Genomic DNA, 27,452 nt, shown 5'->3' with positions numbered 1-27,452 from the left:
ATTAAAAAGACTAAAATAGTAAAAATGAAAACTCTACGTAAATTTACAAGGAGGAGCAGTGATACTTAAACAATCTGTACCTCAAAACATAAACCCTCTACCTCAAATTAAATTCTCAGTGGAATTTCCAGAGGGAAATTCTGTACAAAAGGAAATAATAAATGTAGCATTGCTTAGTTATTAGGAACTAGATCAGTACAAAAGAATTAAAATGTGCTTTCTGGATTTTAGGAAAATACAGTTGACCTTTGAACAATGTGGGGGCTAGGGGCAATGACCCCACCCCCAAGTCAAAAATCTGTGTATAACTTTTGACTCTCCAAAAACGTAACTTAGTAGCCTACTGTTCACTGGAAACCTTGCTGATAACATAGAGTCAATTAGCACATATTCGGTATGCTATATGTATTATATATTATATTATTACAATAAAGTAAGCTAGAGAAAAGAAATGTTATTAAGAAAAATCATAAGGCAGAGAAAATGCATTAGCCATACTGTACTATAACAAATCAATGTATACACAGTTCAAACCTGTGTTGTTCAAAAGTCAACTCTAATTTTAGTTGGTTTTCCTTTTTCTGATTATAAAAGTCATATCTAAATTAGAAGATACAGGCAACAATAGAGCTGAACTTAATTTTAAAAGATAACATATTTAAGTCTTACTCTCTTTATATCTGTTTCTTTCCCAAAAACCAAGCACTGAAAAATCTACGTTTATGCTCTGGCAGAATTTCAATTACTGCTGAGATTTCAGAAGTACTCTGCAAAAAGTCCCTTTTTCAATAACTTGAGATTTTGTTTATTCCAAAAGAAGTACTATAGAAAAACAAAGAGATAAAGCACAGAAAGCCTCCTAACTTCATAAGCCCCCTCTTTCTTCCACTCCATAAGTAAGAATCCCTGTGCTACATTATCTCCTTGTTGTTAAATCTCACTTTGCCCATTCAAAACCTACTACCAATTGTACTATTTCCTGCCCCAAAGATCTAAACAAAGGTTTTAATGTAATCGTATTTATACAATATTCCAAACATCAGTCAAGGGAATACACATTTAGTTATTTGCTACAATGAAATTATAACAAGTTTACCAGCCACTATTTTAGTATTATCCTATTTTAGTATTTAGAAGTACTACAGGAAAGAAGGAAAGGGTATTAGAAAATCTTTCCTATATGAAAATTTGCTCTGTAGCTTTATTTTTTTTAACCTAAAATCATTAACAACATTGTTATTTCATAATCAGGAATTTTTAAAACACATCTCAAAATCAGAAAACAGGCATGAAAATATAAAAAGCTACAAAAATATTAAAATTTTAAATAACCACTAGTACTGAGTTAACTATACAAAAAGATTAAATGATGCACTTGTAATTTTCTCCCTCCTTTTCTTCTTATTGCCTCCTACACAATTTTGTCCCCCAAGAAACCCTCACAGAAATAACTCAAAAAATTATAAATGTAATTACCAACACAAAATAATATTATTCATGACAGGAATGTCCCTCTCAGTAAACGTTTTACCTTAAGAGCATGCTTTAGTTCATAGGCATCATAAAGCCGAGAGGGTTTCATCAGAGCCACGATTAATTTTTCAAATTTTCCAGTCAGTTCTGATTTCAGGTCATCCAGAAGATCCTAAGTCACAGAAAATACAAATGTGCTAAACAGGCAGAAATTTTAAGGAGATTCTTCTTAAATATAAAACGTAGCCCTTTGCTGTAATGAATTGTTTATATTGCCATCTCCAAGTAGAAAAAGGCATGAGTTAAACAAATCCCCATAGTTTTGAATATGCACCTTTGACCTCTGACCTAAAGCTTATGCTAAAGCAAAGCCACTTCTGTATCAAGGCATTTGTTCTTATGAGATGTTTTTCTTAACATCAATAGTTAAAAAATGAAAACTCTTAAAAAGTAGGTTAGAGATATTTTTAAAATGTTCTGAGAAATGTGTATCTTTAAAAACCATTTCCCCAAAATAAAATCATAAATGCATTTTTACAAATGACAAAATCTGGCTTATCATAACTATACAAAACAATTTTTTCTCTCAGTATCAAATAATATTTTAATACCTAAGGAATTATGTTTACAATTATGCTCCTGACCACTGAGAGACAGCTGCTACTATGGAGAAACTGTGTATATAATGATGAAAACAAAAGCAGTAGTCCCTACCCATTTCAGTGTCAGCACACAGGCAACTAGAAATTATATTTAGAATACTTTTTGTGTGTGTGCTTTGCATTTATTTTGCAATGAAATGATGAACACAAATTTGCAGAATAACAGAACTGTGTTTAAATAGGCAATAATTCATTTAAATAACAAATGTGATTTTTATGTTAAATTGTTAATCAAATAAGAGCATTTAAATCAATGAGTTAGAAGCTCGTTTATTAAGATACCACTCCAAAAGGGAACTGAGACTGTGACCGTGTCACAACAAAACACTGTAATACAGGTTCACACCTAGAAACTAGATAATAAGACAGTCCTCAGGGGGGAAGCAGAGAAGGATAGAGGCAGCTATCACCTTGGGATCGTGGGGCACTTGCCTTGCATCAAGCAAGGAAAAACAGTTATGAGGATAAGTTGGGTGAGCACTGTAAACCAACAGCTGATATTAAGAAACTAAAAAAAAAAAAGGGAATAGTAAAGTCAGAATAACAAAATGATGTTAACAAAAGAATACTAATAGAGTTCAAACTAGTCTGAAAATCATAGAGGGGCTCTACATTCTAACTTAGGATGAAGTGCAGTCTTACCCTGCCAAACAGAGTTTTAAAAGCTGTGGCGATTTCCTGACGTTGAGCATTGCTTCGGGATGTCAACAGAGTCAAGATGCTCTCCTCATCGGTGCCTGCAATTTATGTTCAAAAATTATATCTTGGCTCCCACATACCCACTGTCTCAATAACCTTTGTGACCGCTCCCCCCCCCCCGTCACTTCCTTACCTCAAAAAACAGATTTTATTAAATAATTTATTAAACTATAAAATGTATAATTTATAACATGTTATATTTTCAATATAAACTACCCCCTATTCTTGACGCATTTTTGTGAAGTAGGAAATACTCCTGAGTTGTTAAAAACTTAGTGCATTGAGTTTTCTTGCAACAGATAGTTACTCAAATAATGGCTATTCGCAAGGCACAATTGTTGGGTGTTACAGGAGATTAAGAGGGGAGGAAAATAGATCCTGGTTTCAAGTTCTAATTTAGGGTAAAAAGAAAAAAGAAAACACAGAGACAACCTTGAGCTAAGGCAGAATGTAACAAATGCCTCAGGAGAGGTCTAGGTGTTAAATGGGGTTTCAAAGGAGGTTCTCATAGTCGACAGGTGGAAGGAGGTTTGGGAAAAGCTTCATGGAGAAGGTGACCCCCTAAAGAGTCTTGAAGGATGGAAGGGTTTTGTCAGGCAGTGATGTAAGGAAGGAGGATAGGCTTTTAGGATGACGGAAAAGCTCAGCAGTAGGAACATAGGGCTTTCACAAATAGCAGATAATACAAGGAGTGCTAATGTGAGCTGAGTCCGACAAAGTGCGCTGGGATACTAAGGAAGGCCTTGCACAGCCAGAAAACTAACACTAATCCTGCTACGACAGGAAATCTCACAAGATGTTCAGCATGGGAAGTGATGGGGTCAAAGCCAAGTGTGGAGAAGGCAGATCCCCACACACAGACACTAGCGCAGAAGGAGGCTGAGGACGGTGGATGAATTCTGTCTAGAAATCCTCGAGATGAGAGGTTTATTACACGTAGCTAGAGAAGGGTCCAGGGAAAGAGAAGACAATTGAATGCAAGAAGCCTGCAGAACCAGACAGCTGATTGGGCAAAGCAAACAAAGACCTGCGGAGCTGACCACTCTCAGGAATATCTGTTTATCTACTCAATCAGCTGCCTTCCAGGTAAACCTGAAAAGTTGAAAAACAAAGGGGCTGGACTTAACTTTCTGTTCAGTTCTAGAGATGGATTATATTGTATATCAGTCATACTATTTTGTTACTTTCACCTATCTTTTCTCTTTCTACACATTTCAGATAAAAATATTCTAAAATTAATCTTATTGTAAATCAGCGACTTTTTGTTTGGAAAAACAAATGTCATGTTTTTTTTTTTAAGAACAAAAGAAAGGTTGAATTTACCCAGGCCTTTCATGGCCTTCCGAAGAGTTTCTGCATCAGCCCGCTCATCAAATCCAGGGAAGGGAGTCACAGTGCCCTTAACCTGAGACAGGAAACACAGTGATATTATTCATGGCATGACTAATATGACAAAGCAAATGACACACAGAGCAAGCCATTGCTCTATATCATGCTCAGTCTTTAAATAAATTTCCGTTTGATAACCCCATTTGAAATGGGAAGAGGACCACTTCCAGTTTGGATTAGCAGGACCAATTCAGTACATGAGCTATCCCGGCCCACCTGCAATACCATTAATGGGAAGTCTGGCTCCCAAGGCTCTCCTCCCAGGGGCATCGCCCCCAGTGATCAAGCCCCAGTGATACCGCTTGATTCTCAGAGGGCACTTCCTTGCAGGATTCCTTCCGTTAAGTCTCTTGCCACTTTGTTTGAGAAGCATGCTAAACCTGCATTAAAACTTGATGTCCTAACCTAGACACTCAACTCCAAGCAATGTTCTTACTGCATAATTTTAAACCTAGTCCTGTTTCTTTATATTTACTTAGGGATTTTAAGACAACCTGGTAAAGCCTGAAAAGATGTTTGGTAATTCATATGCCAAATCTTTAAATTTATAGCTTTATATATAAAGTATACTGGAAGACATTCTTCAAAAGGTTTCCCATTATACTTACTTTGTCATATGTGTAGTGCTTTTAATCATCAAAATGTTTTAGTATTTTCCCCTCAAAATTTGTAATAGCACTAGTTCTTTACAATCAGAAGGCTTTATGAATACTCAGTCATAGATTTTTATGTTCTGATGAAAGGAGGATGCCACCATTTACTTTTACTAATAAATGTTTTTTAAGTCCTTCAAAACTCCTATTAAGGTTCTATCTAAAACTGAGGAAAAATCAGTTATAAGGGGGAAGGGGTTGAGAATACTTGTCTGGTTTATAATCATGCGTGTTTTATTATGAATGCATGGAAGCACAATCACCTACAAGGAAAAAAATTTCTGACAATTTCAAATGGTTCAACATAATTAGAAGGAGCAATAGGTTGAGCGAGAAATTAATCAAGATTTGAGAAAATGGTCCTTCAAAACTGGCATGGATTGGGAAAGCCATATCTCTCAGGTCAAACTGCAGTCTCCCTCTGTTTAGTGGGACCACTTCAAATTGATTATGAAAACACCATCAATATATCATCATAAAAAATTAATAAATACCACAGGTTCTCTCAATGGTGAGAACTTAGGATATACAGATGACTTAGTTCACCAGTCTGTTTATTCATTCACTCGATAACCATTCTTTGAATGCTTTCCACATGCCAAGTATTGTACTAATCACTAGGAAAAAGTGATGATCTCTAAAATCAAAAGGAAATGAAAGGTACATAATTAACAAGTGCAGTTGAGTACACACACACACACACACACACACACACAGGTTTCATCAGGGTACATATACACATAAAGGAGGGACTGAGCTGGGAAGGATGCAAAGAAATCAGAAAAACTTTCCAAAAAAATGTCTTGAAAGTTGCCTGTGATTTTCCAAGGCAGGTTCAGGAAAGTAGAGAAGTACAGGGAGGTGTAGTCCAGCATGCATGAAAACATGAAAGAATGAAAAAATCTGGTGCTTTGGACACAGGGTTGAGTTTGAACAGACTGCAACAAGAAGTGTTTACATAGATAAACAAATGAGGGGAAGGTCTTGGTGGGGGGTGAGGAGCTGGAAAGCCACTGTAATAAGTGCAGACTTCATCCTGTAGGCAAGGGGAAGTCATAGAGGATCACAGAGGACATCTACATGGGGAAGAACAACATCAATTCTGCACAGTAATATTACTGGGACCGCAGTGGAAACAACAGAATGGACTGTGAGAGAGTGGAGATAGGGACACTATTTTAAAAACAACTAACACAGGAAGAAGATAAGACCTGATCGAAGTAAGGAGCAGTGGAAATGTAAAGGAAAAAGACATGAGAAGGAGCAGTGGACACAGAACAGGATCAAGGCTGAAGGGAACCAATTGCAATGATTCCTTTCTTGGATGGGGAATAGGATCACTGGTTTTACATTTCTCCCCAGTAGGCATACTGGAAGAGAAACAGGCTTTGTCAGTTACCAGGGCACACTGGTGGTAACTGGAGCTGTGTGAGAAGGCTATCACAGAAGCAATATTAGTGGGGTGGAAAGGAGGGCTGGCAGAGAAGGGAAGGTCACCTACACTCACAATGGCAGCTAGTATCTGCTGAGTGTAGCAACGGGTCAAGCACAGTGCTCAGAGCTTCACACGGATCATCTCACTGAAACTTCATTTTACCTTAGAAAGGCTTAAAGAATCAACCAAGGGACCAGGAAGCAAGTACCAGAGCTGGTACTTGAATACAGGCCATGGGACTGGGGGCTACTAATCATGAAGCTGCCTAGCCTCCCAAAGACAAAAAGAAAATCTCCAAAGAGGGTGATGGCATGGAGAAGACAAATGAGAAAAATGTACTAGGAGGAAAGGAAGAAAAGGCAGTGTCCAATACCACAGGGAAGTCAAACGGGTGGTGCGACTGAAAAGGGTTCCCTGGACTTAGTAATGAGGAGGTCTTTGGTGGCAGTAAGAGCCTGATTGGAGAACACTGAAAAGTGAATTGTAAGGCAAAGCATCTCCATGAACTCCAATTTTACAAATGATGGGGTTTTTTTAAACATGCTTTTATATTTTTTTCATGTTTTATTTATTTTTTTTATTTTACAACCAAGTTAGCATATAGTGCAACAATGATTTCAGAAGTAGATTCCTTAATGCCCCTTACTCATTTAGCCCATCCCCCCTCCCACAACCTCTCCAGTAACTGTTTGTTCTCCATATTTAGAAGTCTTTTATGTTTTTCCCCCATCCCTGTTTTTATATTATTTTTGCTTCCCTTCCCTTATGTTCACCTGTTTTGTATCTTAAAGTCCTCATATGAGTGAAGTCATATGATATTTGTCTTTCTCTGACTAATTTCACTTAGCATAATACCCTCTAGTTCCATCCATGTAGTTGCAAATGGCAAGATTTCATTCTTTTTGATTGCTGAGTAATACTCCATTGTATATACATACCACATCTTCCTTATCCATTCATCCATCGATGGACATTTGGGCTCTTTCCATACTTTGGCTATTGTTGATAGTGCTGTTATAAACATTGAGGTGCATGTGCCCCTTCGAAACAGCACACCTGTATCCCTTGGATAAATACCTAGTAGTGCAATTGCTAGGTCATAGGGTATTTCTATTTTTAATTTTTGGAGAAATCTCCATACTGTTAAACAAGCTTTTAAATACTCACTTTAAAAAAAATACTGATCACCTGGGTGGCTCAGTTGCTTAAGCATCTGACTCCTGATTTCAGCTCCGGTCATGATCTCACAGTTTGAGTTCGAGCCCCACATCTGGCTCTGTGCGGACGGTGTGGAGCCTGCTTGGGATTCTTGGTCTCCCTTTCTCTCTGCCCCTCTCTCATTCACATTCTCATTCTCTCTCTGTCTCTCTGTCTCTCTCTCAAAATAAATAAACATCTAAATAATATTTTATCCAATTTATAGGCTATGAAGTTACTAGTAGATAGGTTAAGAACAGGGGAGACAAAAGAGATTTGCCTTAAAAATACATCTGACCCCTGAGACTGAAGGAAATGAGGTGAAAGATGGAAGGAAGAGGAGTACCCTCAGAATCTCAGCTACTAACTATGAAGAAATAACTGCTGGTTGTATTTTTGAGAGCTTTCTAGAAATTGGGAAACACGTGCTACATTCCACATGATCCGAGTCATTGTCAAAGCTAGCCAAAGCCACGTAGTGGTAGTAACGGACCAGATGTGAGTCAGACATGAGTCACAAGGGCAGAAACGCTGCTTGGACATCCTGTCCAAACTCTATCCCTGCCCACACAAAAATGTCTATCCTGAGCAAATGTGACTTTCCATGACTCATATCAGAGGGCTTCTCCTTCTTCCCATTAGTACCCACTGGCCTCCAGTTAAACATTTATACCTTACCCAGGTTAACTCCAACTATAAGTAAGTACTGTTCCCTTCACCCATTCCCCAGCTTGTGCTCAATTACCTTCACTCCCAGCCACCAGTGCCTGATCAAGGAAATTATATATCCTCAGATGATACGTGGCCAACACATATAATTCCCTCTTTTAACTCTCACCTTCAAAATTATCCACTCTTCTAGCTCTATAATTTTGTTGGCTTTTTTGTGCATTTATTCTAAATGAATAAGTTCTTTACCTTCAAAGACTAGGCATGCCAAAATAAAATGAATACAATTAAACCTAAACACAAGTGAAGGGTTGCTTTTCTAGATAGAATTTAAAGAAACAGGAAAACAACACAGAAATAACTTCAAATTTAGGGGCGCCTGGGCGCTTAGTCGGTTGGGCATCCGATTTCAGCTCAGGTCATAATCTCACGGTTCATGGATTCGAGCCCCACACTAGGCTCTGTGCTGACAGCTCAGACCAGGACCCTGCTTCAGATTCTGTGTCTCCTTCTGTCTCTGCCCCTCCTCCACTCACACTCTTTCTGTCTGTCAAAATAAATAAGCGTTTAAAAAAAAAAAAAGAAAGAAAGAAAGAACTTCAAACTTAAGGATGAGAAAACATTCACCTGTCTGGAACATTTTAAACTGAAGCTTTTCTGAAGGCACAGAAGAAAACTTAAAAGCCCTCTTTAAATCTGTCTTCCAGTTCAGGGTTATCAATACTTAATCAAACACCTTACCCAACATTCCACATTAATACTAATTAGGAAGCAAGAAACCATGAAGCACACCACTATAACCGAGCAACTGCTAAGCAGCTGTATAGTAATTTTTAAGTATATTTCTTCTGAGGCTTAGGTTTCACGAAAAGCCCCTGGAGGCCGCCAAGAATGTTGGGGAAAAGGAAAGTCAAATGGCAGAACTCTGCCTTCACTCCCCAGTCAGAGCAGTTCAGGCCTTATCTGATGGACACTGTACAGGCCCATTAATATTTCCTATGATAATGGGTCCCACTGATGAGCAAAGAAAAAAATTAAAAATCACTGTACCAAGAAAGAAATGAGATGAGCAAGAAAAAAGGGAAAAACCAGTATGACAGACATGATTCGGATCTAAAGTGCAAAGTAAAGTAAATATCAGAAGAAAAAAAAAAAAAAAACAAACAAACAAACTAGAACCTCCAAGAGGTACAAACACAATCGGGGGTCAGAAACAAAATCTCAAGCTCTAATTCTAAGCCTTGCTCCAATTCCATCAAAAAAGGTGAAAGTTCAGGGTGCCTGGGTGGCTCAGTTGTTAAGTGTCCAACTGACGGCACAGAGCCTGCTTGGGATTCTCTTTCTCCCTCTCTCTTCCCCTCCCCTATGTACACATGTGCAAGCACTCTCTCTCTCAATAAATAAATACACATTTAACAATAAAAAAAAGTGAAAGTTAAATTCAAAGACTTAAATTCAAATTGGCCTTTGACCATTACCTTTGACCCCTTTCTTAAAATCAAGTGTAAGGGAAAAAAGTATCACTATAAATAGTTTAAGTTATACGCACAGAGGTAGAAAAGAAATTTTCATAACAAAATAAAGGTTTTCAGTATGATTTAGGTTTTTGTTGTTTCTTTAATGCTCCCATGACTATGACTATTTCCCACCTGGATAAGAATGCCTTCCCTTGGCAAATACCAACAAATGGAAAGCTAAACTGTCTGTCAATAATGGTGATGCCTTGAGGTAGCTGAAGTGGGCAAACGCATTAGCTCCCAATGAGTATACGTTTGATTTGGGGTATGTAGGGTTCCATTTTACCTAACTGTTCAACTGGGAATTCTGTGAACAGTACTTGAAAAGCTGTATCACTAACCCATTCATTCACCAATGCTTCAGAAAATAAGCTTATAGATTTTTCATATTAGAGAAGAGTATGCATGGATTCACAACTTTATTTCCTTTTGTATCTAAACAAGGGGCAGAAACCTAATAAACATGGCTGGTCCTACACAAAGGTAGGAAATGTTAGACTCAAACCATTTTTAGTCATAGGAGAGAAATAGTACATAAATAAAAGACCTACAGAAATGAAAGAGGATTTAAAGATCATATATATCCTGCTGTTTACTAGACAGCATCTCCTAAATGTTTTATAAAGAACTCGAATTCAACAAATTCACTACTAACTCCATCTTTTCCCCCACCTCAAACCTGCATTCCTTCCTCAAAGAAAAAGACAAACCACTCAGTGAAGCAAGCCACTCATCTTGACCTGACCAAACCCTTCACCACCTACTACCACCCCACTCATGCACCCAATCTGCCAACTCTCTCCATCAGTCCCCTATCTAAAGCCCCAGCCACTGCCTAGTTTAAGTCTTTAAGATTTCACTGGGACCATAGCAGCAGATTCCTAAGTGATCTTCCAACATCCAGCTTCTCTCTCCTTCTCTCCCTCACCCCCTGAAACACCATGCAGTCTCTGCAGCCCTCAAATGTAACATCACACTGGCACCAGGGTGATTTTTGTGAAGTGTAAATCTAATCATGGCATGCCCCCACTTACAACTTTTTGACAGCTCTCCTTATCTACAAATGGTTCCTACTCTTTAGCTCTTTCTGGCATCTGTTTCCAAGACAGGGCTCCATGTCCCTACCTGACTGCAGCTTCACTCAAACAATACCATACTGCCTGCTGCTCCTGGCCATGCCAAACTCCTTTACACCCCTGAGCATTTACTTTTGCTGCTGTTGCTTCTACATATAATGCCTTTCCTCCTTGTCCCATCTGACTAATGCTAGCTAGGTAACCTCATTTTTCTCTTCTGTGAAATAGTAATACTTGTATCTGAAATAGTATTATGAGCACTAAATGATGCAAACAATGGACTTGGCAATGCATCTGTTATTTCACTAAACTTGCATTCCATTTCCTCTTTAATTCCCGTGTCTAATGATACCTGGCACATAGTGGGAACTCAAAACTTTCATACGTTCATGAATGCATGCATGAATAGGAAGTAAAGAGAACAGTTAGGAACAGGTGTTCAAAGAAATGATACCAACTGCAATATGTATTAATTTCCAATAAATCAATTATATATAGGTTTACATATTATATAAACTACTGAATTGAAAGGCTGGGTCCAAAAAAAAAAACACTTAAAACAAAGGCCTTAGGAGCACAAGTTTTTGTAAAAGATCAACTAATGTGTTTGTGAAGTTTTAGAATAGTATTCAGGTTATTTGAATAAAATTTATTTCAGAAATCGATCTATAATGTAACAATATTGTTATATTTCTACCATTTTATATTTATATAAATTTATATAAATAAATTTATATAAATATATATTTATATTTATATTTATATTTATATTTCTACCACAGATTGCCTGTCACTAGCTTGCCACCTATAGCCAAGGGGTACCAGATCGAGATAAGGGAATTAAGGTTTGCTGAATCCCAATGAATTGCTCAGTGGCTTGCAAAGCAGCCACGCAGTTTTGGATCTAGTTCTTTCTCAGCATGCAAAATGTAAACAAGATTGCACTCTCAGACAAAGGAATCAGGAACTGAGACACTAACCCAGAGCAGTACAGGTCATAAGTAAACAGGTAATCCTGACCTAGGATCCCAAGAGGGATCACTACAGACAGATTTGATTTTAAGATGAATGGTGGAAAAGATGCAATCAATATCTGATCGACCCCTCTAGCATGAAACTCATCTCAAATCTATTTATTTACATTGATCCTGCTGTTCTTTATAAATTGTCACAGTACAATGATTTCAAACCAAAAAAAAAAAAAATTATAATCAAACCTTGCACAATTTAAATATGTATAGGAGAGAGAACTCTGATGTTCATGAAGTCTCTAGTGAAAAATTATGTAGCCTGATTTTGCTTCATGACATGCCTGCTGCTCTAAATTAATTCTTTATTAACATTATAAATAAAGCTAAGTTCAGATTGGTCAAAATCTGTATTTTTAAAGTTGCATTCTCATAAAGAAAATTAGAGATATAAAAGACTTAAATTGAATTAAAATGTATTAAATGGATCATTCATCTTTGAAATACATCCAACTCTTGATTTTTTGAAACCAAAGAATATAGAAGTACAGAATGTACTTTTAAGTACCTAAAATAAATTAGAATATCTGTGAAATAATTTGGCTGTAGCTAAATAGTGATATTTTAAAAACCTGCATGAGCAAGTTAAGCAATAAGAAATAGGTCAGCGTCCAGTTTAAGAAACCCACCCCAAGATACGGTTAAGTCAGATTGAGGAAATAACCCTAAAATCTAATTAAAAATTCACATTTATATAATCACAAGCTGACCGTTGCAAAGATGAAAGGATTCAAAAAATATTTTACTATATATAAATAACTCAGGCAATTAACAGCTGTTTGGCCATTCCTTAGTAAATATCTTGAGCTAGCTTATACCCAAATTTAGCATAGAAAAATGTTAGTGGTCCAATAATCATAAAAATTTACTATTTAGCAAGGTTTATTCTAAACATGGAAGTTGTGGTTTTAAGCCATATAAATCCAAAGCCATTCAAATGAATGATTTAAAAGATAATATATATACGTATATATATATATATATATATACGTATATATATATATAGTCCAGGAACTGTTTACATGCAGGTACATTTGTAATTCAGATTTTTCTTGTACGTCATGGAGAAGATACAGTTAATCATTGTGTTACCTTTGAGAAAGCCTGGGAAGCCTCATGTTAGACTCCTTCTCTCCATAGTAACAATCAGTTGGTAGACTCCCACATGTTTCAATGCTAGCGGATGAGGACTAGGACCAGAGAGAGAAGGGCAGAGCTCAAGTGGTGGTTATCCCACAAACACCACCAGCTCTGAATGTATTCACCCAACAAGACAATATAAATCACTTTTTTTTAATTTTTTTAATGTTTATTTATTTTTGAGAGAAAGAGACAAGAGTGTGAGTGGGAGAGGAGCAGAGAGAGAGGGAGACACAGAATTGGAAGCAGGCTCCAGGCTCTGAGCTATCAGCACAGAGCCCAACCCAAGATTTGAACTCACGAGCGGTGAGATCATGACCTGAGCCGAAGTCAGACGCCCAACCCACTGAGCCACCCAGGTGCCCCTAAATCACTTTTTATGTAGTTCACAATAGTTGTCATGGCTTTGTCCCCCTAGACTGACATCATCAGGGTAAAATTTAACTAAAATTTTTCATTGATATAAAAATATTAATATAAATATACACAAGAGTATAAAGTATTCTTAATATTTATTTATAGAAAAAAAAAGAAACTCCAATTATCTATCAAAGATTAATCAATGCTTTCTCATTAAATTCTTAGCAAGACAGTCATACCCAGAAGTTACCTATATAATTGATTTCCTGGATCTCTGTAAACTCTGATTGGCAAGGAGGTGGTCCCAAGGTCAAATACAAAGACAAAAACACCAGTATGGAAGGTACAGCTTATAAACATGAAGAATAACTGCTGTTGGAGGCGGCAATTCCTCAATAAATAAGAAACAATATTTAAGCATACATTTTAAATTACTGAAATGTACACCTCTATGTCTCAGGCATCTCATTTCACTACTCTACAGATGGCCACGGAGTGGAGGTCTCTGGCTCCCATAACCACAAGGCAACGAAACTACTACCATAGAAACCGTTTGAAACCTAACACTGAAGCTACTTCAGCCTTCCTACAATTACACTGGGGTCCAAGGGAATTTTTTTTGACAGTAAAAGTGCAATTCCTTATTGTGGGCATTCTGCACACCATCAAATATAAGTATAAAGACAACAAAACGTTATCCTAGTAGTAAACATTTTAACAAAATGCTTTACTTCCATGGTTTCCAAGGATAACTAATAACAAAGTAAGTGCAAAATTCAACACTGTAGCTTTCTTAACACTACTTATAACTTTTACGATGACCAAAAACTGTGGTTTTGACAGAAAACAGTCCTGGTGTTATACTGTGATAGAGATTATGCACATAACTTTGTAATATAAACCACCATTCTCCCAGATTATATATGTATAGCAGCTTTTATACTTTTCATTATTTTAAATTATTAATGTCCACAGTTGGAAAAATGTGTTCCTTTATGCTACCTGGAATCTACATAATTAAAAGGAATTGATTGAGGGGTGCCTGGATGGCTCAGTCAGTTGAGAGTCCGACTTCAGCTCGGGTCATGATCTCCTGGTCTGGTCCGTGGGTTCGAGCTCCACGTCAGGCTCTACTGACAGCTCAGAGCCTGGAGCCTGCTTCTGATTCTGTATCTCCCTCTCTCTGCCCCTCCCCCGCTCACACTGTCCCTTTCTCAAAAATAAATAAACATTAAAAAAAAAATTTTTAAAGGAATTGACTGAAAAACTTCAGACATCACGGGGTAAACTTACAAAAGTGATTCAACAAACACCCGAATGAGCAAGTATAAAGGGAATTATTCTTTGATGCTTGTTTCATCGCCATTTACATCACCACACCAACAATATCAAGATAAGAAAAATAATTCTCAATGAAGGAAAGTTAGTTCCACATAAAAGTATCCTTTATATGGGGAAGAACCTAAACCAAAGTTTCCACTTGAAGTAACAGGAGACTCAGTTTATTGTAATATTCCTTAAGTGTAATAGAGGAAGTAAGAATGGAAGCACTGTATAAATTAATAAAGTTACCAAGTCATCATAATCCTCCCATTTTTCTCTTGGAAAGAACCGTGAAACCTTATTCAATTTTGATAAGAGTTTTTGTTTTTTAATAAATGAAGAGTATAAAGAGAGGGCTTTGTCTGAGCAAACACTTGTTTAAAAAAATGTTTGGAAAAAAAAAAAGGGATCTGGACTCTGACAACCCAGTTAGATTGTTGAGATCTGTAAAATTAGTTTTGGGGTGGAGTTGTTAGCACTGATATTTTATTCACAAAAAATTGTCAATTTTTATTCACAAAAGATTGTCAATCTTTTAAAGTCTGCTGTATAAATTAAACTATTTTTTTTCTTTCCTACACTTTCTTAATGTGTATTTATTTTTGAGAGAGATAGAGAGCAAGAACAGGGGAAGGGCAGAGAGGAGGAGACAGGATAGGAAGCCTGCTCCCACTGACAGCAGAGAGCCCCACATGAGTCTGCAAGTCACCATCCCCTGAGATCATGACCCCGAGCTGAGCAGGAGTCGGATGCTCAACCTCTTAGCCACCCCTTCCCCGCAATTTTGATAAATGTTAAGAACAGGAAAAAAAAAAAAAAAAAAAAGGCTAATAATACTAGGTAATCGAGTTCTGAAACAATCCCAAGGCAAATTCAATTTAGAACTCGTTCCACGAGTTCCTTACTTAAGAAAAGCACCTCTTCTGTTTAATCTTTTGCATGAAAAAAAAAAAAAAAAATCCTACCTACAACTAACAATAAAATTGAGTTGAGCAACTGGAAAAAGCTCACTAGAGTTCTACTGGAAAAACACCAAGGCCCACTCACTGTATTAAAATAATACAGGAAACGGCAGGGAACGGAAAGGGGACGAAAGGAAAGAAGGAAAGGAAGGAAAAAAAATGAAGGGAAGGGAGGGAGGCAGGCATAGAAAGAAAGACAAGGAAAGAAAGGCGTTGGGCTCACATGACCGCTACGCGCTGGTTCCTGCTCTGGTTCTAATTTTAGCGGTTCTTTGGATTTGGGAGGGCGCACTTTTACACACTCACTCACGAAAAGGGAGTGCACACAAATCCGGCCACGTCACCCGCGGCAGCGCCCCACCGGCGGCTACCGGGCAGGTTCCAGCGGGCACTCCGCGGAATAAGCCGGGGCACAGCGAAGGGGTCGGGGGGAAGCAACAAGAGAGGAAACAGGAAAGGTGTCCCAGATTTCTCCCAGGCAGATTTCGCTTTCTCCTAAACTTTTTTAGCTTCCAGACGAATTCTACAACTCCCTTGACACAGCTTACGAAGTTGGCAAATGCGAGCGCTGCGCGGGGGCGCAAGGCCCTACCTGTGCCATGGCGACTGCTCAGGTCAGGAAAAGGTGATGCAAACCTGCAAGAGAAGAGAGGCACGGAGGGTTCAGCGAGCCGCAGACCGGCCCTCCCAGCAGCGCCCCTCTCGGGACGGAGCCCCCACTCCGGCTGGGCGAGCACTCACCCAAGCGTGACAGAGGGACCCAAGTGCTCCGAACCTCCGGGAAAGCCGCGGAGCGCGGGGCGGCGGCGCGCAGGGCAGGGCAGGGCAGGGATGCAAGCGCAGTAGGCTCCAAGAAGCTGCTCGCAGCCCAACTCCAAGCAACGGAAACACCACCCGCCCTGCCCCGCCCGCCGCCTGCCACGGGGACCGGGCCCGCCCCTTCCCCGGCCTCACTGCGCCTGCGTGGGGCGCCACTCGTCCCAGTCCTCGCACGCGGGGTGGGGCCGGGCTGCAGCTGCGTTGGAAGCGGCAGGAGGCGGGCTCCCCAAGGGCCGCTGGACCGCCCTGTGTTCGCGGGCGGGAAAGGCTTGGGGACTCTGACCCAGGCTCTGGTTTGGGGGTCGCTGGGATCTTTCTTCTCTCCGTGGCCTCACAGAGCTGCTCAGACAGCGTGGCCGAGTAGACTTTTTGCAAGGCGAGAAAGTCACTGCGGCCAAGGACAGTGGGTCTTTGACCATGGTATAGAATAAGAGTGAAGTTTTGAGAGCCCTTTCCCAAATTTGTTTTTAAGTAAACAAACAAGCAAACAAAAAAGTGTCAGTGGTTGCTTCCTAGATAATGTATATAGCTTGAATGTAGATACCTCTTTGGTAGCTTATGTAGGAAATTTCAAAACCTCTGCTTGGATCAATTCCTATTTTACAAACCAGCCTAGAACTTTACCAAAACTTAAATTTCAACTATTCCGAACCTCCGGGAAAGCCGCGGAGCGCGGGGCGGCGGCGCGCAGGGCAGGGCAGGGATGCAAGCGCAGTATTATATATGAACAGCAAGCGCTGTTCATACTCTCTATTCGTTCAACATAAAATATGTAAGTACATGAGAGAGACACACACAGACTGACTCCAAGATATTGTACTAGGCTGGTACAGGAAAAGCAAAGATAGTGCCCTTCATAGACTTCCTGGTGTGGGGGAGGAGAGGCAAGAGAACAACCTTGCAACACTAGACTGCATGAGATATTCTCAGATGAGAAGAGCAGTGCTGTGGGGATTCAGGATAAGAGATTAGAATCTAGTCCGCTTTGGGGAATAAAGAAGAGGTCTTGTCAAATTAAATGGAGAACAAATATGATTCTTATATAGAACATCTCATTAGCTGGCACCCCTGGGTGGCCTGGTCACTTAAGCATCCGACTCTCATTTCTGCTCAGGTCAAGATCTCATGGTTTGTGAGTTCGAGCCCTGCATCGGGTGGGCTCTGTGCTGATAGACCAGAGCCTGTTTGGGATTATGTCTCCCTGTCTCTCTGCCCCTCCCCCACTTGAGCGCGTGCTCTCTCTCTCTCTCTCAAAATAAAAATAAGCTTCAAAAAAATTATAAATAAAAAACAAAACGAGCATCTCATTTGCTTTCACCTGTTAAGCCACATGTTTAACAGGCCCTGACAAAGTCCCAGCAGACTGGTTGTTTACTGGATAGAAAGGCAAAACTGAAAAGTGTGCGGAGCTTGCAACATACACATACCGTCCGTCCCCTTTCAGCTTGCCTTCCCTCTTCTTTGGGAGCCTCTTTTCAACCAGCCCAACATCTCTATGTGGCCTCCAGTCCCCACAGCATTCTTTTTTTTTTCCCCCACAGCATTCTTGACAGGCCCATGCACCTGAAGGCAGCCCTTTCTCTGCATCTCTTCCTCCTCACACACTCTTTGCTTTCTCTCTGCCTTTTGCCTCCAGCATTCTTTTTCCCATTCACATCTACTTGAACTCCATTTCTTTTTTTTAATATAAAATTATTTATTTATTTATTTAGAAAGAGGGAGAGAGAACATGAGTGGGGGAGGGGCAAAGAGAGAGGGAGAGAGGGAATCGCAAACAGGCTCAGCACCATCAGCCCAGAGCCCCATGCAGGGCTCGAACTCACAAACTGCAAGATCCTGACATGAGCCAAAACCAAGAGTCAGATGCTGAACCAACTAAGCCACCCAGGAGACCCTTGAACTCAACTTCCACATTCCCTGTCTCACTTCCTACTCTCAAAGTAATGAAATTCCATCAGATCTTATTGATTTTATAGGGAAATGCCCAGCGTGGGTTAATGACTTGCCCAGTGTCCTACAGCTAAATAGTGATAGAAATAATCAATTATTAGATCCAGAGTCTTGATATATGCCAGTTGATATTCCTTTTACTTCCAGTCACATCAATTTATTCAACTCCTGCTCTGGACCAGGCACAGGTCTTGATGCTGAGCAAAGGATGATGTAGTAAATGAAACAAAGTAGGTCATACACTGGGTGGAAGAGACAGAAAATAAACAAATATCTATTATGTCAAGTATGATACATGCTATAAAGAAAATAGAGCAGGGCTAGGGACCGGGGGTGTGGGGAACACTATTTTGCAAAGGCAGTCTGAAGGCACTTCTTGAGAAGAAATCTGAATTATTACAATTTAATTGTATTTGACAACTATTTACTGAGCACCCAAAAACGAAAACAGGAGACACACTGTATATTATGAAAGAAATGCAATCAAAATGCAACTGGTTTCAATGGAGGGACAGCTAATATTTTCCCAAGGGATTTTAAAAACGGATGTGACATTTGAATTAGGCTTTGAGGGAGGATATTTTACCAGGCAATGAAGAATTGAGAAAGAAAGGATGATCTGGTTAGGTGTACAGCAAACCAAAAGAAGGAAAGTACCTTTTTGTGCATGGGGTGAAAAGTACATAAAGAGAAACTGCCACTTAGATGCTGCTTTGAATGGTATATTTAACTGACAAATTTTGAATGACCGATTTTTTTTTTTTTAACTCCTGGGTATTATAAATAATGGGCACTCAGGAAATTTCTTTTACTATCTCTTAAAAACAAGTCTCTATCATTCATTTCCAAAAGTCCCTGGTCAGTGTCCAAAAGTCAACCTCAGAATCTCTACCAGATGGTCCAGTTAACTCTCTCATCTTCCTAAGTTTTCTCTTTCATGCATTTAGAATCAAAATCCTTCTCACTCAGTGTATTGTCTTTATGTTGTGTTAAATTTAAGTAATTGCATAATAATTTGGGGTTGCTTGCTGTACTGTTCTTGGATACAAATAATAGATGCCAGCTATTTTCTGATGAGATAATCATGTTGCATTCCTACCTAAAACTTTCTTTTCATTGGGGAAATATACCAAATGTCAAATAACTGATTTACAAACGAACGTTTGAAACTCAATTTATTTGTAAACTCGGGATTTTCCCGCTTTCACTCTTGTCCTCAATTATTTGGATCACTCAGGAACCAGCCAATTTATTGTAAACAAGTCACTGAGCTTCTGTGTGTTGCAGTTTCTGCATCTCTCAACTCTAGTGTTTTGATCATATATCCATTGACCTACTGTTACTCTTAAATATATGATTGATAAAGAGAGAACAAATGGGTAATTGGCTTTGCACAAGTAAGTACAAGTTTTCCCTAATTTTAGAAGAGTGGGAGTCTTGTGTTTTAAAGACTATAAAACTTTCAACTACTCTACTTTTAAAATCAATTTTGTTTAATAAATATAGCTGTTGCAAACTGTAATTATTTAAAGAAGAAAGAAAGAAAGAAAGGAATGTGAATTTGCAATAGGCAGAAAGAAACAAGAGAATGCCTGAGGGGTAAAGTAGGGGATAGATACAAAGGGAAAGCAGGAATGTCCTGCCTCTCAGACAAGAGCTGGAAAGAACATACCCCCTGAGGTCAGAGAGACCTGGGTTCAAATCCCCACTGTGCTGTGCAGCAGGTGTGTGATCTTAGGTTTCCTTATCTAAAGTGCTGGTTAGGGGGAGCACCTGGGTGACTCAGTCAGTTGGGTGTCTGACTCTTGATTTTGGCTCAGGTCATGATATCATGGTTTGTGGGTTTGAGCCCCACGTTGGGCTCCCAGCTCCAGCTCCACGCTGGCAGTGGGGACCCTACTTGGGATTCTCTCTCTCTCCTCTCTCTTTCTCTCTCTGTCGCTCCCCCACTCATGCCATCTCTCTCTCTCTCTCTCAAAATAAATAAATAAATACTCTTAAAAAAAATAAAGTGGTAGTTAGCATTAAATGAACTACTTTGTGAAGGTGTCTAACAACTGGTTTGAAAGATTGGTTTCATTCCTCATGTTCCTTCCTCCTTCCCAAAACTTTATAATTCTCAGCTCCTATTCTGACAATTCAGCCTCCATCCTCCCAATGAAAGCAAAATTAACCTCCTTTGGTGCCACTGCTCTACTGCAGCAAGGCCTGTCTTATCAGGTCTGGCAGGCCCCAACTTTTGGGGGCCAACCTGATGATTCCTGGTGCCATTTCCCTTCTGTCCCCCATTCTTCCTCATCCAGAGTCTTCTGTCAGTGGCCCCCACTGACATACAGCTAACCTAGTCTCTTGACATGCAAGCCCCCACAGTCCCCATCTGATGGTGCCAAGGACTCCAGAAGCACCACTTGGAATTTAGTTCAAGCCACCTACCTGGCCTCAGCTCATCCATCCATGAGCATCTTTGGGTGAGAAGTGGAGGTGAGGCCACACTCCTCTGGAGATTTTGCCCTGTTTGCCTCATCACTTTGGCATTCCAGCTGTGATCCTGGAATGCAGAGAGCATTCCAGTGGCTCTTCACTTATCCTTGCCCTTTATATTTAAAGTGTGTGTAGTATCCTTAGGGAAAATAAGTCCAGATTTACTTTCAGAACCTTTTCCTGAGCCAACTGTGCTATATTATTAGAGGACTCTAATCTCCCCTTATTGAGATTCATGTGCTCACCAGAGAATACAAGCAGAGATTCCTCAGGAGATGCTTAGCTTTAGATGTCCTTCCACTCTATTTATTCAAAACAATATTTGTATTTACCCAGTAAAATGCAAATCAACTTCCTTAGCACGAGATGGGAATGTAGGTCTTGGATAAATAGGTAAAAAAGATTCTCGTAGGAATCTTTCAGACAGAATGTTTTAAGCTTGATTGAAATCTGCAGAGCTGTTAGCAATAACAAGCAGTAAAAATACTCAGCCTACTTATAAAAGTACAAGTATCCTGTCTCTCTCTTTCTCTTTCATTGCTGAACCCCCAGCGCCTAGCAGAGCGCCCAGCACTTAGTAGCTGAACATTGAATATTGTGAAAGGGTGAGTGAATGGATGAATCAATCCATTGTGGTGTGGGGTTTTTATGTTTAACAATGGTTACTATTAACTGCAAACCATTGATATTCAGAATGATGAGGAAGATTGAAAAAAAATTAAAAGGAAACCTTGTAAGAGAATTTTGTCAAAAGAATAGATAATATTCTCAGACAAGGATTCTGAATTCCGGAGAGGACTCATCCTTGGGCGGGTAAGGTTTTGTTATGTGATCTTATTAGTTTGTGACCTTGGAAAATGATTTGATTTTTCCTAATTTGGGGTGGTGGATAGGATGAGATGAGATCATTTATTTAATGCCTAAAAATAACAGGAAGACTGGTTTCAATTTCTCATCCCTCATTCTGCCAAAAACTCTCACCACTAAACCCCACCCTCATCTTCCATGCTGATGATTCAGTCCCCACCCATCCCACTCAAAAACCAAAATTAAGTCCCTATGAATCCGTTGTCCCACTGCTACAGGCCTTTCCTATCAAAAGCTAATTTCTCAGCACTGACCCCCACCCCCACCCCAGCGTGCTCCCCACACCTGGGGTCAGTTTATGGTTTATCTGGGGCTTTTCTTTATTCAACAGATTTATTGTGTCAGACCCTGGCATAGTGAGGATACAGTGATTTAAAAAAAAAACAAACAAAAAAACAAAACAGATACACAGGATCTATCCAGTTAGAGCACTCAATCCAACAGAATAAATGAGATGACACAGCAGAATCCCATTAACATTCAGGCAGAGATCAGAGAATAAGAAACAGGCTCTTACAAGGAAAGCCTTTGTGGGGTGGGTATGTGTCCATCCCGGAAGTCAGCCTAACGGGGATTGAGGCATGTGATGGGTGGAACTACAGTATTCCTTTTTTCCCCTTTATGCAATCTTACTACTTGGATAAGATAAGAAAGGATATTCAGGGAAGAACAACTGAGGAGGCATTTTGCCTGAGAAAGGGGATAAAGAGAATTCACCGTCTGAAGGATAAAGAGAATTCACCATCTGAAGGATGCTGTAATTGTCACCCTCACACTCTGGACACTGCCATTCTCCTCTAAAATCTTCCAATCTGATTCCGCCTTGCTGGTAGCTTCCTCCTGCCCTCCACATTCTCTCACCACCCCAACCACATCTCCTATTACTCTCTAACATCATGCAAACTTCTAGTTCCTCTCTTTTCGCCCAGCCTCCCAATCTTCCTCCTGCTTCCACTGTCTTCTCTGCCCAACCCCTGGCCTATCAGGAATCATAACAGCCACCATCTTGTCATTATTCCCACCCTCCTCAGTCCAGCCTACCATCCTCACGTGTCGCGCTGACCTGATCCCACCATCACCTGCCCCGATGTGTGGGCTGCTGAGTGTCACTGGACACAACCAATCATACCACAGATTGGCCCTGCAGCAAATTTGGGGTCATCAGTCTCAGTAGGACCCTCAGCATTTCTTAGCGACTCTTTAAATATGCTCCTGCTCAGTTTTCTCCTGATATTGATTTTAGTCTTTCACTGTTCTCTTTAAGATCCTAACCTTCCCCTTTCTCCCAGTAGATGGCCTTAATTCCTACTTAACAAGCCTACTTGTCCTGAATTCTCAACCTTCTCCTACAAACTCATGTGTCCACACTCTTTCTTACTTCCTTTCTCGCTCCGAGAGTGAGAGGATCTTTTTCCAATCTGAGGCTTAAGGTTCATTCTCCAGAATTAGGATCTTACTCTTACCTATATTTAAATTTTTTCCCCTCCACTAGCTTCTTACTCTCAGCCCAAATTAACAAAGCTGTTTACATCAGGACTCTCTTAGTTTCAAGTGACAGAACCCAACTCAAGCTAGCTTAGGTAAAAAAGAGAGAATTTTTTTTTAAGGTGTCTGGCAGGATTTTTAACTGTAAACAATAGAACCCATTCTAACTATCATGAGCAAGAAAAAATAATTTTTTTTACAGTTTATTTATTTATTATGAGAGAGAGAGAGGGAGACAGAGAATCCCAAGCAGGCTCCATCCTGTCAGCACAGAGCCCATCATGGGGCTCCATCTCATAAACCATGAGGTCATGACCTGCCAAAACCAAGAGTTGGATGCTTAACCAACTAAGCCACCCAGGCACCCCAGCAAAAAAAAAAAAAAAAAAAAAAAAATTATTAAAGGATTTTAGGTACCTTGGCACAATGTCTGGCAGGATTAGGAAATGATCCTTGGTGGGTATGCAGGCTGGACAATGCCCAAATCACACTGCCAACTTCTCCAGTGGAGAAGCTACCGCTGGTAAACTCTCCATGCATGAGACAAACCTGTGAGAAGCTCAGATCTATTGCCTCTGAAAGCTTAGATCTCTCCACCCTATTCTACCAAGAACTCTAAAAGGTGGATTTTGTGGAATGTTTTCTATGCTTACCTTGCTAAAGTGGTCACACCACACACACTACTGGAGTGTGGGGCACCATCCACACCTTTTTACAAGGTCCCCTTATCCACTGTGGATGAGAAACCTGGAACTACATTTCCCAGAATCCCTTGCTATCATTTGTCAATGAGAAGCATTTGCCAATATTCGGAAGGCAGTAGAGGTGAGAGTTGCACTCAGAGGCATGGGCCAGACAGGAAATTCCCAACAAGTTCCTGAAAAGGTCTGGTGAACCAGTGGCTCCCAGTAGAAAGCTGCAGAACAGGACAGTTAGTGGACTTTCTGAGGATTGCTGTCACTTCCTGGCCATCTCTTGAGAATCCCTACTGTCTTTGGCACTTCAGACTCAGCTATTCAGTGGTAGTTTCCCTGATCTGTGCTGCTGTTTTTCTAGCAGTTGGTGAAGCCACTAATACCCTATATTAAAATTTTCACAACTGTACTAAACAGAGTGGTTTTTATTTTCTTAACTGAACCCAGACTGATACAGTGAGTTGGAGCCTTAGCAAAAATAGGCATGCTGCTGCATAAGTTTGGCAGTTACAGTAAAATAATGTAAAGGACATGTCATCAGCAAAACATACCAGCAGACATCAATTTGAGGGATGTCTGGGCAGGGGTGACTTCTCAAATCTCCCCAGGTTTCATGGGAGACATGCCTGGATTAGTGGTAATGGTATTTTTTCTATTTAGGGTGAGACCCTGCCAGATCGATCCAACAATACCACTGTGACACCACAGCACATTACCTTTCCCTTTCCCAAACCACATGGCTCTAATCTTTAAGCTCTGAATGATTTCTTTTTTCTGCCACTATCATTAGCCTGCTACTTGGTCCATGATTTTCCTATAAGATACACAGTTGCCTTGCAACCATACACAGTGTTTAGTAGCCAAGGGGGACTGAGGATGGCGGGCCTGGCCCAGCCCTGATAAAGTTACCCTCTCCTGAATCAATCTCCCATGGTTGGTTCTGAGTGGTAGAACCTAATCACAGGCCCTCAACTTTATGGAAGCAGGAAACTGCATTCCCCCATTAAGCTCATAGGAGGAAAAAAAAAATGCCAATAAAGGGAAAGTATGCCGGATGACATGTGCATAGCTCTCTGTCTCATTTTTTCTCTCTCCATAGACCAGCTTTCTCCTTGTGGCGGGAACATGGCTACAATTATCTCAGGATCACATTTTTCCACCTCCAAGAAAGCTTTCTTTCCCGAGTTCAACTTGGAAAAATCTGATTGAACCAGCAAGGTCACAGATCCTAGTCACAACCCCCACTATAATCACACGATCTGTGGGAGAATATCCTAGAAGAGATTATTTTTGTAATCATGGTTTCTCAACCAGGGCACTATTTTTTTCTTTCTTTCTTTTTTTTTAAGTTTATTAATTTTTTTTTTTTTTTTTAGTAATCTCTACAACCAACATGGGGCTTGAACTCATAACTCAGATATCAAGAGTCTCATGCTCCTCCAATTGAGTCAGGCCGGTGACCCTCAACCATGCCACTATTGACATTTGGGGCCGGATCATTTTTTGTTTGGGGGGACAAGGAAAGCTGTACTATGCAATACAGAATGTTTAGCAGCGTTTCCAGCCTCTACCCACTATTTGTCAGTAGCACCTCCCACACACACATTGTGACAAACAAAAATATCTCCCAACATTGGCAAGTGTCCCCTGCGGGGCAAAATTGTCCCTACTTGAGAACCACTGATCTATATAAGGGATTCCTTGCTGAGCCACAGCTCTGGATTCCACTTGTTACCGAGTCACCCAGCCTGCAGCAGGCCTGCCCATGGCAAACTATACTTCTAAATCATCAAATGATACTAGACACATTTATCTACCTGTCTGCTAACTCACACTGTTGCAGGATTTTTTTTACCTCAACGCCCGGGGTGCCGTTGTCACACTGCTTCGAGGAATGAAGAGGGGGACACAGAATAAAAAGTTTTATTAGAGTACAAGGTCAGAAAGTAAGAATAGTATGAAAGCTCTCTTTACAGAGAGGGGACCTTTGAAAGTGAATACCCGCGACTATAGGCAAGGGTCCTTGTTTTATAGGATTTCGGTGGGCCCGTCTCCTTGCCCTGTTCCTTCTCAGGTTCTACCCTTATTGGCTAGGTAACTCGAAATGCCTAGTCATTCCTTTTTGACTGGCTAATTTTCATTGTATGAGGGGTGGTCTATGGCCATACTGTTCCTTGTGGGTCATATATTTTATGCTCTACTTATTTTCAGTCAGGTCTTTTGCTTGTCACATTTCCCAGGGAAACCTGAGGGGCAGGAGGTGGTGTCTGTTGCATTCTTAAAGGGAACTTTATGCCTGAGGGAGTTTGCTTGAGGTCAGACATTCCTAGAAGAAATGTGTTGAAATAAGTATTTTTCCCCACCCAGGGACCTTCAAGCCTTAGCCTCTCCTTTTCTGCCTACTGAATCCTATCTTTCCCTATCATAATATCTCAACCAGGACATCCTTTAGCTAACTCTAACTCACCATTTTCCCTCTGAGATCAACTCTTTCACATCCCCTGGCCTGGTTAAAGACATCAGTGTTAATCAGTCACTCATGCAGAATCCTAGGAGTATTTCTAGATCCTTCACTCTCCCATCCACCACCACATGTGAGGAGAAGGATTCTAATAACACCTCTCCTTGTGTTATATCAGCTCCCTCTCCCCACTTGCTTTTACAATAGTTTTCTACTAGCCTCTTAGTCTCTCCTCTAATTTACCTTCTAAATGCAAATCTGAGGGTGTTAATCCATGCTTAAAATCAATATTTCAGCAGATCCAAATTGCTGTGGAATAGTCAGAATTCTTTAGCAATGTGAACAGTGACCTTCCTGAACTTTTCCTCCAATTTTACTCCCTCTGCTTTCTTGCTAACAAACTACTGAAAAGGTCCTGGTTTTGCATTTGTTATCTCCCCTGCCTGCCTCTACCTTATGCCACATTCTCTTAGTTCAGGTGATGAACTGCTAGTCCTCCTTCAAAACCCATTGTAAATTGGGCACTTGGGTGGCTCAGGTCATGATCTCAGGGTTCATGAGTTCAAGTCCCATAATGGGTGAGCTCAAGCCCTGTCTCTCCCCACCTCTCCCCCTACCCCCACCCCTCCTGGGATTCTCTCTCTCTCTCTCTCTCTCTCTCTCAAAAAAAAAAAAAAAAAGCCCATTTTAAGCATATTTTCTCTTATTTTTCTTTCTTAAAATTCCTCTTAACCATATGTCCTGACATCTTGACTGCAACCTTGACCCTGGGCCACTTCTACCCAACTAACCAGCTCCTGAATTTCTGGCCACAGAAATGATGACATTAAAAAAATTGTTTGCTGTTTTAAGCTACCAAGTTTTTGGGTAATTTGTTACAGAGCAACAGATGATTAATTCAAATAGTTAGTTGCAGAAGTCAACAGGAATGAAATTCTACACCCAAGTTCCAAGCTTAGGGGGCTCAGTCTTTCTAATTTAAGCTTCACCTGGCTTTTGAACAATACCCACGACCTATTTTATTCTCCACTTTCATTCTGAAACACAGCAAAATTATTGTGTTAAAAAATGTGTTTGAGTGAATTAGCTGCTCTATGTTCACACAGTAATA

The 27,452-nt window shown here is 40.1% G+C and overlaps 1 protein-coding gene across 1 annotated transcript in view; it reads right to left on the bottom strand.

Annotated features, from left to right (window-relative positions):
* ANXA5 (annexin A5) overlaps positions 1-16,483 on the bottom strand; it is a 30,634-nt gene extending 14,151 nt beyond the window's left edge. Inside the window, exons 1-5 of the mRNA XM_042935599.1 lie at positions 16,325-16,483; positions 16,176-16,219; positions 4,158-4,239; positions 2,778-2,872; positions 1,532-1,645 (exon numbers count right to left, since the gene is read on the bottom strand). Coding sequence (XP_042791533.1) covers positions 1,532-1,645; positions 2,778-2,872; positions 4,158-4,239; positions 16,176-16,184 — 300 coding nt within the window. The 5' untranslated portion in view covers positions 16,185-16,219; positions 16,325-16,483. The remainder of the gene's footprint in view (positions 1-1,531; positions 1,646-2,777; positions 2,873-4,157; positions 4,240-16,175; positions 16,220-16,324) is intronic.
* Positions 16,484-27,452: the final 10,969 nt, after the last annotated feature.

Source organism: Panthera leo, chromosome B1, assembly GCF_018350215.1.
Source record: "Panthera leo isolate Ple1 chromosome B1, P.leo_Ple1_pat1.1, whole genome shotgun sequence".
Classification (NCBI taxonomy): Eukaryota; Metazoa; Chordata; class Mammalia; order Carnivora; family Felidae; genus Panthera; species Panthera leo.
The sequence above is the reverse complement of the archived record's forward strand: the minus strand, read 5'-3'. Positions and strand labels throughout refer to the sequence as shown.